At 43.3% G+C, this 14,242-nt stretch overlaps 1 protein-coding gene across 1 annotated transcript in view; it reads right to left on the bottom strand.

Moving 5' to 3' along the window:
• The window catches only part of bms1 (BMS1 ribosome biogenesis factor), a 97,392-nt gene that overhangs the window by 19,750 nt on the left and 63,400 nt on the right, over positions 1-14,242 (bottom strand). The window contains exons 17-20 of the mRNA XM_059946194.1: positions 12,759-12,939; positions 7,772-7,830; positions 3,702-3,824; positions 1,234-1,381 (exon numbers count right to left, since the gene is read on the bottom strand). Coding sequence (XP_059802177.1) covers positions 1,234-1,381; positions 3,702-3,824; positions 7,772-7,830; positions 12,759-12,939 — 511 coding nt within the window. The remainder of the gene's footprint in view (positions 1-1,233; positions 1,382-3,701; positions 3,825-7,771; positions 7,831-12,758; positions 12,940-14,242) is intronic.

The raw sequence follows: 14,242 nt of genomic DNA, 5'->3' as shown, positions 1-14,242 counted from the left end.
ATGACAGTTGGAATTTATCCAGCCAAATTTGTGGTGTTGCACGATGTTAGACTAAATTTTGGGGAGGTAGTACATCATTAACAGTAAAACCATACTGATGTAAGTGTTGAAGTACAGAGGAATCTTGGTGTCCTCTTCTGAACCCTCCACAACCTTCTGAAAGTGGCTGCAAAGGTTGATAGGTAGTAAAGAAGGCAGATAGCATGCTTAACCTTATTAGTTACTTTACGCTGAGTTCAAAGCCAAAACGTTATGTTGCATCTCTATAAAAGCTATGTTGCAACTACATAAACTGTATTTAGGCCACAGCTAGAGTAATGCATGAATTGTGGTTGCGCCATTACAGGAATGATATGGACACATTGGAGGCTGAAGAGATTTAGCAGGATGCTGCATGGATTAGCAGACATGTGCAATGAAGAGAAGTTAGAAAACTAGGGTTGCTTTCTCCAGAATGGCAGAGGCCATTCTGAAAGACATTGATTGAGAATATAGAGTATATCTTTTTACTAGTGTTGAAATGCCTGCCAAGCCAGAGAGGGTGTGGGGCATGTATTTACGAGTTCACTGGAGGTGCAAGTTTTTGTTTTTACACAGAGAGTGGTGAGTCCTGTAATGCACTGCCAGGTGGCGGTGGAGGAAGATATGAGCGAGGCGTTTAAAAGATTCTTAGGTGCGGAGAATGGCAGCGGGGGGGGGGGGGGGGGGGAGAATATAGATATAGTATAGTTTAATTAGTATGGCACAAGATCAATGGCCAATGGGTCTGTTCCTGTGCTGTACTGTTGTATGTTCTGTCAGAATTTAAAGACCCAGAGGCAATGCTGATAAGATTTCAAGACAATCAGTTTGTTTCATGGTCATTGTCATCAATATTGAGATCTTGAGCAAACGAACAGAACGTTAATCAAATGCAAAGTACTGCACTGTGGTTAGAGGCAAAACAAATTCTGTTTTTATTAGGTATTCAACTCACAATCCAATCCCATAACTTAACAGCATGAGTAATGAGTTCGATACACTGAAGGGAAAGCATGGATCCAGCATCTTGAACTAGGTTTACTAAACAATTTCTTTCAGACCCTAAAATGCTTAAAACTGAACAGGCCCAGAACAAAAATTCCAATGGATAATAGATTCATTGGAGGTGAGAAATGTAGTATAAACAATAGGCTTTGCTATCATTTTGAGACCTAATTCCTTTAGAATTAGACGTTGAAGGAAATTGCTCACCACTCATTAACAGCTTGTCTTCAAAGGAGGCCCTGAATGCACCCTCTGGGGAACGAAGTGCTTTCTTCACCTGACCACGAATTCCACTTACAGTTCGGAGTGACGCACCCTCAAACTTGGCAACTTCCAGCGCAGAGTTGAACATTCCCTGCATGCAAACAGAATACATCCTTGAGAATGACCCACTACCAAATCACCTGCAGAGGACACAACTCATTCCAGGCAAATTTCAGGAAACTGAAGACAATTCTGCCAATGGAAACAAAGGGTAAAACTAAGAGCAATAGGACGATATAAAGGAGGAGACCATTCATTTGTAGACTAGAGTGGGAATGAAATACAGTCAAAGTTAGAGCTACCTGGTTGGATAAAATAACTAGCTATAAAATTAAACAATGCAAAGATAGGAATATTGTAGAATGGATAGAACATAGGAATGATTTGTGCTGAACTAATGAAACTAGTAATTAAAAGCCCACGAAGTTAGTCAGAGACATAGAGCAACAGCATGAAAACAGGACCTTCCGCCCAACGAGTCCATGCAGATCATAATGCTCAACTAGTTGGTCCCAATTTTCCACGTTCGGCCCCTATCCCTGCAAGTCCCTATCCAGATGCTTCTTAAATGATACTACTGTTCCTGCCTCAACCACTTCTTCTGGCAGCTCATCCTGACGTACTCTGTGAACAAGTCACCGCTTCAGGTCTCTTTTCAAACTTTCACCTCTCACCCTAATCCCATGCCACCTAGTGCTGGATTCCCCTACCATGGGGAACAGACTCTTATAATCCACTTGATCAGTGCCTCTCTTAATTTTAAACACTTCTGTAAGGTCGCTGTCATTCTGATATGTTCTAAGGAATAAAGACATAGCCTGGCCAATATCTCCCTATAACTCATGGCCTCTCATCCTGGCAACAACTTTATCATGGAGCAGTATGGCTGAAGAGCTGGTGTCTGCACTGTTTACTCCCTCTCTACATGCCTGTTTGCTTTTAATAAAACTATAAAATCTTGCAGGATACTTCTTTACCTGATCTGCCAGGGATATTTCCCTTATTTCCTCCTTGCATCACAAAGGACCCACTTAATCCTAACCACTTGTACCTGATGTATGCCTCCTTCATGTGCTGAGCAGAGTCTCTAAACACTTAATCAGTCAGGGTTCCCTTATCCTGCCAGTCTTGCCCTTCACTTTAGCAAGACGAAGCTGGCCCTGATCACTCACCATGTCATCTTTTAAAATGTCCTCTTTGTCTACGATCGCGTTATCTGTTAACTCAACATAGGCAAATTTCTAGCAACGTCAATGGCTGTAGACAGGCAGAGAAAGATGGAAAAAGAAAGGTTGTGTTTTCAGTTATTAGTGTTGGGGTAGAAATCTTATATATTTACTGACAGTAAATGATAAAGCAGTGGTGGTTGGAGGTATGCCCACAAGAAAATAAATCTCAGGGCTGTATAGTGACATATAATGTGCTCTGATAATAAAATTTACTTTGAACTTTGAGTGCATTAGTGGTGGAGGTGTTGATCAGCGCTACTGCTTGGGGAAGGTAACTGTTTCTGGCATGGTGCTACAAAGCCTCCATGACAAGCAGTCGGTGAGCAGGGTAGGCAGGATTCTTCATGATCTTACTGACCTCCTTTTCTGGCACCCGTATATGTCCTTTGGCAGGTAGTGCCAGTGATGTGTTGGACAGTTTTGAGCTATTGTAGAGCCTTTCAGTTTACTGAAGTGTAGCTTCTGTATAATGCAGTGGTGCAGCTTGTTAGGGTGCGCTCTACTCTGAATCTGTAGAATGACACTGAGTATAGGTGTACACAGTCCAACTCTCTTCAGCCTCCTCAGAAAGTAGAGGTGTTGTTGAGTGAGATATGTAATCCCAGGAGTTTGAAAATGCTTGCTATTTCCACAACTGTAAACAGTGTTGTGAGTGGTGCAAGTTCTCCCTAAGTCACTAACCATCTCTTCTGTCTTGTTAACATCGAGGAAGAAGTTGTTTGCCTTGCACCAAGCCTCAAGCTCTTCCACCACCTCTCTGTAGGCCGACTCATCATTGTTGGTGAAGATCCCCACCGCTGTTGTATCACGTGTTTAGCCATGCAGTCATGTGTGATTGTACAGTAATTGATTAATTACATTGCTAATTCAAAAAGCAAACTGAGAACCAATTTTACTGAATAGAATCCTGTGTGGTTTGATTCTAAAGGTACAGGTAAAGCTTAGAAATAGAAGTGGACAAATAGGTAGACTGGGAAGGGGGAATGCAAAGATAATGGCTAGGTAGATCAAAAAAACAGGAAAGGAAAGACCAGGCAGTATAAAGAAGCCAGCTGGCGTGGGGAGAGAGAGTTGAAATAAGATTGCTACTTCTCATCCCATCTCTGCATCTTGTCAATGTCCTGTTGTAAGCTATGGCAACTTTCTACACCATCAGCAACTCCAAAGCGAAGAGTAGTTCACCTTTATAAAGGCCGTGTTCTTGTACATCTTGAAAGGGAATCCAACCAATTTGAGTTTTTTAACAACATTTATGGATTTATCGAGGTTCAGCACCACACCAGTTGCTGCAATTCTGAAATCACTCTGCAAAGAAAAGAATCAGTAGTTAGCTTTGAAATCTAAGCTTTAACTTGCCTGAATGGTCAGGTAATGTCACCAGTACAATGTAGGTGGTGTGGCAGCAACTCCATTTGCCACTGGTGTAGGGGAAGGTGAAAGGAGAGCAGACAGCAGCAGCAGGTAGAATGTGGAGGGAGGGTGACAGGACAACAGACAGCAGCAGTAGCTGAGCAATGTAGAAGCAAAGGTCAGGTAAGGCCTCTCCTTCAATCAGCCAGTCTATATATTGCCAGAAATCCTTCCTGAACAGACCTAACAAATCTACCTCATCTAAACCTTTTGCATGAAGGAGGCGCCAAGCAATACTAAGTTGAAGTTACCCATGACAACAACTTTGTTATTTTTGCATCTTTCCAAAATCTGCCTCCTGATCTGGTCCTTAGTGTCTCTATTGCAACTGCGTGGGGTCTACAGAATACACCCACTCGAATACAGTAGGCAATCCCTCCACGACATACTATCCCTGATTAGCAATGCCAGCACCCCCTCTCCACTTACCTTACCTCCTTCCCTATACCTTTTGGAACACCTAAACCCCAGAACAACCAGCAGCCAATCCTGCCCTTGCGACAGCCAAGTCTCTGTTAACATTGTGACTCCATGTACTGATCCATGTTCTAAGTACATCACCCTTGTTCCTGATACCTCTTTTATTAAAATAGACACATCAAGCTGCATCAACCTGTATACCAGCTGCCCCATTCTCTACCCCATCACACTGGTACCAATCCCCCTGCCAATCTAGTTCAAACTATCCCCAACAACGCTACCAAATCTACCCGCAATGATCACGTTCTCAAGTTCAGGTATGAACTGCCTTTTTGTGCAAGTCATACTTTCCCCAAGAGATATGAATGATCAACAAATCTGAAACCTTGCCCCCTGTGTCAATTCCTCAGCCACACATTCATCTGCTAAATCATCCTATGCTTAATATCTCTGGTGTATGGCACAGGCAGCAATCTAGAGATTACACCCTTGAGGTCCTGATTTTCAGCTTCCTACTTAGCTCCCTGTATTCTCTCTTCAGGACCTCATCGCTTCTCTGATCTCTGAATACCAATGTTGGTACCAATAAATACCGCGACATCTGGCTACTCGCCACTGTTCCCTCCGAGCTGTGCAGTGTGCGGACACACAGCTGGATGAGGTTCATACTGATGTAGTTATCGGGGATAATGGAGGTCTCCCAGAACTCCCACAACACACCCCTGAACCTGGATCTATCCTCACTACTCTAGATAGGCCTAACAGACAAGGAAAGAAAAATACTTACCAGAATTCTACCTTAGCCTCCACCTCTTCTCACCTAAGCCTGCTGAGCCAAAGCCTCTAGCTCCCCATTCTAACACAGTCCACTCACACAACAGCCCTATTTAGTAAAGAACTTGAAAAGGTTCCTCAGGGTAGGCTCATTCATAAAGTCAGGAGCCACAGGATCCAGGGAAACTTGTGTGGATTCAGAATTGAGGTTCCCAGAGCAGGCAGAAGGTGGCAAGTCTGTGATCAGTGGTGTTTGTAGGGATCTATTCTGGGGGTCTTGCTCTTTGAGATTTTTATGAACGACTTAGGTGAAGAAGTGCAAGGGTGGGTTAGTAAGTTTGCAGCTGATATGATGGTTGGTGGTGTGGATCGTGTAGAAGGTTGTTGTAGGTTACAACGGGATATTGAGAGGATGCACAGGTGGGCTGAGGTGGAGGATGGAGCTCAATCCGGGAAAGTGCGAAGTGATTCACTTTGGAACATCAAACGTGAGGACAGAATAATGGTAGGATTCTTAACAATGCCGAGAAACAGACAGATCTTGGGATTCTCACACCCACAGATTCCTCAAAGCTGTAAGTGTGTAAGTTGATAGGGCGGCTATTACAGAACATGGTGTCCTGGTCTTCAGTTGTTGGCAAATTGAGTTCAAGAGCCACGAGGTAATGATGCAGTACTATAAAACTACTTGTAGACCACACTTGGGAGTATTTGTTCAATTCTGGTTGCCTCATTATAGGAATGATGTAGAAGGTTAGGATAAGCTGCAAAGGACATTTACCAGGATGATGCCTCGGTTAGAAAGCATGTCTCAGGTTGAATGAGTTAGGGCTTTAGAGAAGAGGATGAGAGGCGACTTGTTAGGAGGTATACAAAATGATAAAGAGGCATTAATCAGCCAGAGACTTTTTCCCAGGCATAACTATAAACTGTTGAGAGGAAAGCATACGGGGGACATCAGTGGTAGGTGCATGGAATGTGCTGCCAGGGGTGCTGGTGGAGGCAGATATATTAAGGACATTGACGAGATTTAGAATGGCACATGGATGAAAGTAAAAATGGAAAACTATGTGGAAGGGAAGGATTAGACTAATCTTGGAGTAGGTTAAAGGGTCAGCACTACTGAAGGGCCTGTACTGTGCAGTACTGTTCGCTGCTCAATGAGAATGTCGGTTCCCTGCCAACTCTCTGCAAATCCCATTCCCTTTCTCTACTCCTGCAGTTATCTGGTTTATTCTCTTTGTGTCACCACAACTTTTGAAATCACTGATCTTCCAACTTCCAGCATCCTTGTAAGCTGCCAGCTCTGGGTCATTACTTGCCTTTGACTAAAGGAAGGCTTCTCACACTACCCTATTTTCTTAGGCCTTTAAATCTGGGCGTGGATCCTTCAATCAGTGTGGGGAGAGCTTTTCTTTGTTTACCTTTTCTCAACCTGCCATTAATGTCATACACCTCTATCAAATCTCCTCTGTACTTCTCAGCTACAACCTATAAAACCTTCAAAGTTCTATCCTCTGGAGAGGGTCCTATATACTCTTCTGGAATTTAGATTTTGGTTTACTGAGCTATACTGCATAAGTACAGGGACATGGTGTTGAGGAAACACCATGATAAAACAAATGGCTTTTTCCAGTTAGTTGTCCAGTATGAGGAGGATTCCTTCAGCCCACTACATCAGTGGCAGACATCAAATACTAACCCACACTAATCCTATTTTCCACACTAAGCTGTAACTTTCTCTGTCCCACATCTAGTGCTTGTCCAAATACCTTATGATGTGTTAATACCACCATCCCCTTCCGCAGATTTCAACCATGCTCTGGGTGAAAAATCATCTTCCTCACATCCCCTCTATCTCCTTCCCCTATCATAAACTTTTCCTCTCTGGCTGCAGAGACCTCTGCCAAGGAAAAATGTTTCTCACCTTCTCCTCTACTTCTGTACCCTGTTCAGTGCAATTGCATTCTTCCTGTAGTGCGATTATCAGAGCTGTGTACAGTGTTTTAGTAACCGAACTAATGACTAGCATAATTATTCACAATCTTCCTGCTGTGTGCAGTGACCATTAAAGGCCAGTATCCTGTTTGCTTTCTTAATCATCCTATCTGTCAGTTCTGATGCCTTCAGGGCTCCTTGAAAAGGTTCCTCTGTTCTTCCTAGGTCTTATCATCCATAGTTAATAGAGCAGAAGCTCACCTACATGTTTTTGCTAGTCTTTTTCCTGCTTAGAGGGCATAAATCTCAATGTCTTCGCTACATATGTACCTCCCCAAACACCTTATAAATGTAACTGCAACTACATCTATCAGCACCTCCGGCAGCTTGTTCCCGCAGATCTCTTTTAAATTTCTCCCCCTCACCTTAAACCTATGTAATAGCTCTAGACTCCACTGTCACAGGAGAAAGTCTCTGAATACCTTTTCCCCACATAATGGCCCTCTAAAAGGTCAAACCCTCAGCCTCCTACATTCCTAAGGAATAAATCTGGACTCTTCCTGATTAGTGGGGAGTTGTAATAATAGGGCGGCAGAAGGAAGCGATTAAGGACGATGCAGGAGCATGCAAAAGGGAATCGTTGAACCAAGGCTTGCCTGCCCTCCATCCAGGACTTAGGCTTTTCTCATGTCATGCCAGTTGTAACTCACCGAACTACCAACCATAGATGAAATGGCGAAAAACCCTGTGCCTTGTGGAGTGATTGGACCTAGAATAACGGGGAAAGGAATAGCAGTTAGAGATCATAGAAACAGGCATCACGAGCCATGCTGACCAGTAACACCTCCTTACTGCACTTGATCTATAGCCATCTATGCCTAAGCAGTTCAAGTGTTGCCTCTGAACCAAATAGGTTTTTTTGGATCAGCCTCCACCAGAGAACATATTGCTCGTATCCCTAAGGTATCAGGCAGGCTAATTTCAAATAACACAGTAGAACTTACAAAAGATTCAAGATGGCTTAATGTCATTTCCAGTACACAAGTGCAAAAGAGAATGAAAAAAAAACACTATGAGATAAAGAACACAATATTAAAAAAAACATAAGCAATAAATATAAATACATAAGATAGCTTATATACATAGATTGATTGTATGTTCATAAAGTAGTGGTGGAGGTGTTGATCAGCCTTACTCCTTGACTGGTACTGGTGATGCATGGGGCAGTTTGTCTACCCGTTGTAGAGCCTTCCTGTTAGCCAGAGTGCAGCTTCCATACCAAGCAATCAAACAGCATGTTAGGATGCTCTTGTTGGGTAGAAAGATTGACAGTTTACTAATCAGTGAATTCAGATGAATCAAGGACAGTGGAAGCAGACAGACTAATTGCGTTTGTTCTTGCCGCATGCTTGGGGATGGAGGCTGCTACTTTGTGAAGACGTTCTATTCTCCATATTGTGAGCTTGACATGCTGATTAATGAGCTTGATCAATGTTTTAAAGACGATGATACTTCAGGTAATCTGCTAATCTGGTGATCAGTTTCAAATAAGTTATTTGTGAGATGTTCTTTGGTTGGATATAATATGCAGGTTTGTGAATGCTAGGGTTAGTGCCTACTTGGAGTGATCCCGGTTTGTTGTTGATTGAGAACAAAGAGCCATAAATTATTGACTGTCACTTGATGGGAAGAGAGCAATAAATGGATGCTGGCTTGGAGCAGAGCCTATCACAAGTGTTAAAGGACCTGTGGCCAATGACACTGGAATGCGATATTTGAATTGATAAGGAATGGATATAAAAATTGATGCTTCGTGTGTGCTGGTAGCAGTAACTTTGAAGAATAACCATCGTAGATACAAGTGCGAGCAACCCTGCGTGAAGTACCTGGGGAGTGAATCGGGACTATGAGGAATGCCTGGCCAGTGTAAACTCCTCTACCTGGGTAATACCTATGCTATTCTTTGACTATTCAAGAGAGTCAGGGATATTTAGTGGGTATGCACACAACGTATTTAGTGTATTGATTCACATACTTGTTAGTTTAAACAATAAAGGTACTTGTTAGTAAATACAGCTCTCTGTGTCTCACTAATCATCGTTATAAGTATTTTTTTACAACACCCTCTACTGTGCAGCTGTAGAATGACATGAATACAGATGTGCATAGTCCAGCTCACTTAACCTTTCCAGAAACTAAAGGCATTGGTGTGCTTTCCTAATTGTGAAGAATATGTTCTGGGACCATGAGAGGTTGTGCAAGATATGCACTCCAGGAGGTTGAAACTATAAAAAGGTTTGAGAGTGGTGAGAGTTCACCTGAGGTCGATAACCTTCTTTGTCTTGTTGATGTTGAGGGAGAGGTCATTTGCTTGGCATCAGGCCTTGAGCACTTCCACCTCCTGTCTGTCTCATTGTTGTTGATGATGAGCCCCACCACTGTTGTTCAAAGCACTTCTTGATGATTGGCATCAGTGTCATTGGGAACTACCATCCCTACTGGTAAAGTTCCAATAACAAGGGGCAGAGTATCGGAGAAACTCAGGGGATAAAGGCATTCAAGTCACGAGAACCCATTGGACTGCAAACCTGCTTTAAATGAAGTGGCTGCAAAGATAGTGGATCATCAGCTAAAATTTTTCGTAACTCATTGAGATGGTTCCAGAAGACTGAAAATCTGCTAATGCGACTCTTACATTCAAAAAAGAAGAAAGCTAGAAAGCAGGGAACTAGAGGTGTATTAGCTTAAAGTGTTGGAGACTCATACAACATGGAGACAAGCCCTTTGGCCTAACTCATCATGCCAATTGTGTTGCCGAGCAAGTTAGCCACATCTGCCCATGTTTGACCCATAGCACTCTAAACCTCTATCTAGGTGACTTTTAAATGTTGCTAAAGTGCTGCATCAACCATCATTTCAGACAGCTCTTTCCACCCATTGTATGAAGAAACTGCCCCTGATGTCCCTTTTAAATCTCTCACCTCACCTATGCCTCCTTGTTTTTAGCAACCCTCCCTTTGAAAAAGTCTGTGTACTTTCATCTTGTCTCTGCCCCTCATGATCTTATATACCTCTCTCAGGTCGACTGTTGGGGGAGGGTGTGGTAAACTACTCCACTTTAAATATCCTCATTGCTTGTTCTCCACAGCTGCCTGTGGCAATGAATTCTAGAGAATCACCACCTTCTGGCTATAGAAATTCCTCTTCATCTCTGTTCTCAATGGACACCCTCTAGAGGCTGTTCCTCTGGTTCCAAGACTCCTCCATTTTCATTCCTGGAATCATTCTTGTGAACTTTCTCTGGACCCTCTCTGCTGCCAGCACATCTTTTAGATACTGTGCCCAAAACTGCTCCCCATATTCCAAGTGCAATCTGACCAATGCCTTATAAAGCCTCAGCATTACACCCTTGCTCTTATATTCTAGTCCTCTTGAAATGAACACCAACATTGCATTTGCCTTCCTTATCACCAGCTCAACCTTCATGTTAACTTCAGGGAATCCTGCAAAAGGACTCTTAAGTCCCTTTGTAGCTCTGATTTTTAAATTTTCTCTCGATTAGAAAACAGCCCAGGCTTTTATTCCTTCTACCAAAATTCACAACCGTATTCCACCTGCCACTTCTTTGCCCATTCTCCCAAATGAAGTCCTTCTGCAGATTCTCTGCTCCCTCAACACTACCTGCTCCTCAACTTATCTTTGTACCGTCAGCAAACTTGGCCACAAAGCCATCATCCAAACCTCCAAACCCACAACCTCTAATATGGTGATCATGGAAGGATGCTTCTGGGACTGGATGCCCATAACTAGTGATGTGCCTTAGGGTTCTGTGCTGGGCCCATTGTTGTTTGTCATCTATATCAGTGATCTGAATGATAATGTACAAGGTGTGGTTAAAGTTTTGCAGGTGACACTAAAATTAGCAGTATTGCAGAAAGTGAAGATAGTTATTAGGATCTACAGAGGGATCTTTATTATATGGGTTAATAGGCCTACAAATGGTAGATGTACATTAATTTGGATAAATGCAAGATGTTGCACTTTGGGAAGACTTATCAGGGTAAGATTTTTACAGTGAATGATACGGTCCTGGGGAATGCTGGGACAGAGGGAGATACAAGCCCACATTCTCAGAAAGTGGCTTCGTAGGTAGACGGAGTGCTGAAGAATGATGCAGCACATTGGCCTTTATCAGTTGGGCTGTTGGACACAGAGGTTGGGATATTATGTTGCAGTTGCATCAGTGACATTTATTGCAGCCGCAGTTCTGAGTACGGCCTCTACATCACTGACATGTGGCACAAATTGGTGCACATTTTGATGAGCTCCTTCACTCTGTCCACTGCAACAGCCAGGCTCTCCTGGTGGCCACCCATTTCAATTCCATTTGACATTCCCTCACCTTCATGTCTATCCATGGCCTCTATCGCCATGATGAGGCCAAACTCAGGTTGGAGGAGCAACACCTCATATTCCATCTGACTAGTCTCCAACCTGATGGCATGAACATTAATTTCTCTAACCTCCAGTACCAGTCCCCTAAGCTTTCTCTGCCCTCCCCCTTTTTTATTTCTCCCCCCCCATTGTGGTGGCTTTTCACTCCTTCTCTTCTCCTCCACCCTCATGATCTGCCCATCACCTCCCTCTGACCACCCACTACCTTGATCCCATGACCCACTATTCTCTTCTAATTGATTCTTTCTTCTTCAGCCCTTTACCGCCCTCCCCCATCATCTCAAAGCTTCTCCCATTATACCCCCCCCCCCGTTTCTACCCCCGCTTTCCTCTCACCTGGTCTCATTTATGACCTACCACCTTATACTCCTCCCACTCCCCCCACCTTCTTATTCTGGCCCCTTTCTTCCCAGTCCTGATGAAGGCTTTCAGCCTGAAAAATCGACTGTTTATTCTCCTCAATAGATGCTGCCTGATCAGTTCCTCCAGCATTTAGTATATGGTATTCCTCTTTGATTGCTTTTTTATAAGAAATATGCTACTTAGCTGGAAAGAGTGAAGGAAATATTTACAAGGATGTTCTCTGGGATTGGAGGGAGGTTAGAGAAATTAATGATCATGCCATCAAGTTGGAGACCAGCCAGCCTGCAGTCAGGGAGGGGGGGGGTGAGAGGGGTGCGAGGAGTGAGAGGGGGCTATTCACTGGAGTATAGGAAATAGGGGAAGGTGATCTCATAGAGGTGTATAAAAGTCACGAAGAGCACAGGTAAGTCGAATCTGCAGTTTTTTTTTGTCCCAGGGTTCCCAAACTAGATGGCATAGGTTTAGGACAAAAGGGGAGAAATTTAATGGGAACCCAACAGGCAACATCTTTACCCAGAGAATGGTCTGTGGAATGAGGTACCTGAGGAAGTGGTTGAGGCAGCCACATTAACAGCATTTCAAACATACTTAGACAGGAAAGGTTTAGTAGGACATGGACAACTGGGAGTAGCTAAAATGACAGCCTTGGTTGAAATGGACCAGTTGGGCTAAAAAGCCTTTTTTTCTGAACTGTATGTGTCTATCACCAAGGACAAGAGGACACTCATGCTCCATACCATCCTGACTTGGAAATGGATCAATATTCTTTCATGACTGAAACGTAAATCCTCCCAGTATTGTGGTTATACCTTCAGCAGAAAGACTGTTAAGGTCCCTGATATTTTGGAGAGCAACTAGGAATGGCATTAAATTCCTTACCCCAAATAGTAGCAGTACAGTGCATGTGCTCAGGTGTGTACTTGAGCAGCCTATGACGCCCATTGTGATCCTCAATGTGATAGAGCGGAATAGTCTGGAAGCGTCTCCAGCCCAAGGAGAAGATTAAAGGGTCCCTGGTCTTCAGAATCTTCTTGTGCCATCGATGCTTCTTTAAACGCATCTAGTGAGAAGGAAACAATGGCTGGTTAGGACATAACATCACCCCATGGGATGTGGCCAGTTCAGTAGCTTAGTACTTATATAATGCTCCTGCATAGGTTAAAACTTCCACTGTACATCTTTTAACAAACATAACCCGTCTCATGGTTCATACATTACATTACCTCAATGAAGAATTAAGTAAAAGAAAAAAAATGGGCTGAAAATGTCAGATGAAATTTAATGCAGACAATTGTGAAGTGTTGCACTTTGAGAAAAGAAACGAGGGTAGACCCCACACAGTAATAGTAGGACACTAAGGGGTGTGGTAGAGCAGAGGCATCTGGGAAATCAAATTCACAATTTCTTGAGTATTCTGGTCTCCAACCTACAAGAAAGATATCAGTAAGATTGATAATTTACTGGGATGCTGTTGGGACGCAGGACCTGAATCACAGGGAAAGGTTGAATAGGTTAGGCCTTTTTCCCCTGGAGTTCAGAAGAATGAGGGGAGATTTGATAGAAGTATACAAAATTCTGATCGGTATAGATAGGGTAAATCCAACCAGGCTTTTTAAACTGAGGTTTGATGAGACGAGATCTAAAGGTCAGAGATTAAGAATGAAAAGTGAAATATTTAAGGGGAACCTGAGAGGGAACTTCTCCACTCAGCGAGTAGCGCAAGCTGCTCATAGAGGTAGTCGATGCGGATTCTATCGCAACATTTAAGGGTAACTTGGATGAGCACACAGATGAAGGGGTATGGATGGCTGTGGTGTAGTGTTCCGTGAATCACATTTGTGCATGGAGTTAAACCAGTATCCTTGCAAAAGGAAAGACTGGCAGAGTAACACGGCTCTAACAGGGGTGCTGCCACACAGCTCCAGATCCCTGATATCTGGCTGTGTGTAGCCTTTCTGTGCTAGGATGGGTTTCCCCTAGGTGCTGTTACTTACATCCCAAGGGGTGCTGATAGGCTAATTGATCATTCCAGATTGTATTTAGTGTAGATTGGTGGGGGAAATCAAGGACAATTAGTTGGGGGGGGGGGGGGGGGGGCAGAAGGGATTGCCTGGAAAGATGGCACAGGCTTGGTGGGCTGAATAATGGATTGCTGTTTCACCAGCAAGACTATTCTGGTTCATAAAAGAAAGATCAGGTCTGTACCATTTGAAATGCACCGAAAGAATGGCGAAGGAATACTTTGAAATGCATATTTAAAATATTCCCAAAGCTGTCCGAATGAAGCAATCTAATTCATAAATGAAGTCAGACAGAGAACAGTACAGCACAGGAACAAGATATTCAACCCACCATGTTGATGC

Source organism: Hypanus sabinus, chromosome 21 (genome assembly GCF_030144855.1).
Source record: "Hypanus sabinus isolate sHypSab1 chromosome 21, sHypSab1.hap1, whole genome shotgun sequence".
Lineage (NCBI taxonomy): Eukaryota > Metazoa > Chordata > Chondrichthyes > Myliobatiformes > Dasyatidae > Hypanus > Hypanus sabinus.
The sequence above is the reverse complement of the archived record's forward strand: the minus strand, read 5'-3'. Positions and strand labels throughout refer to the sequence as shown.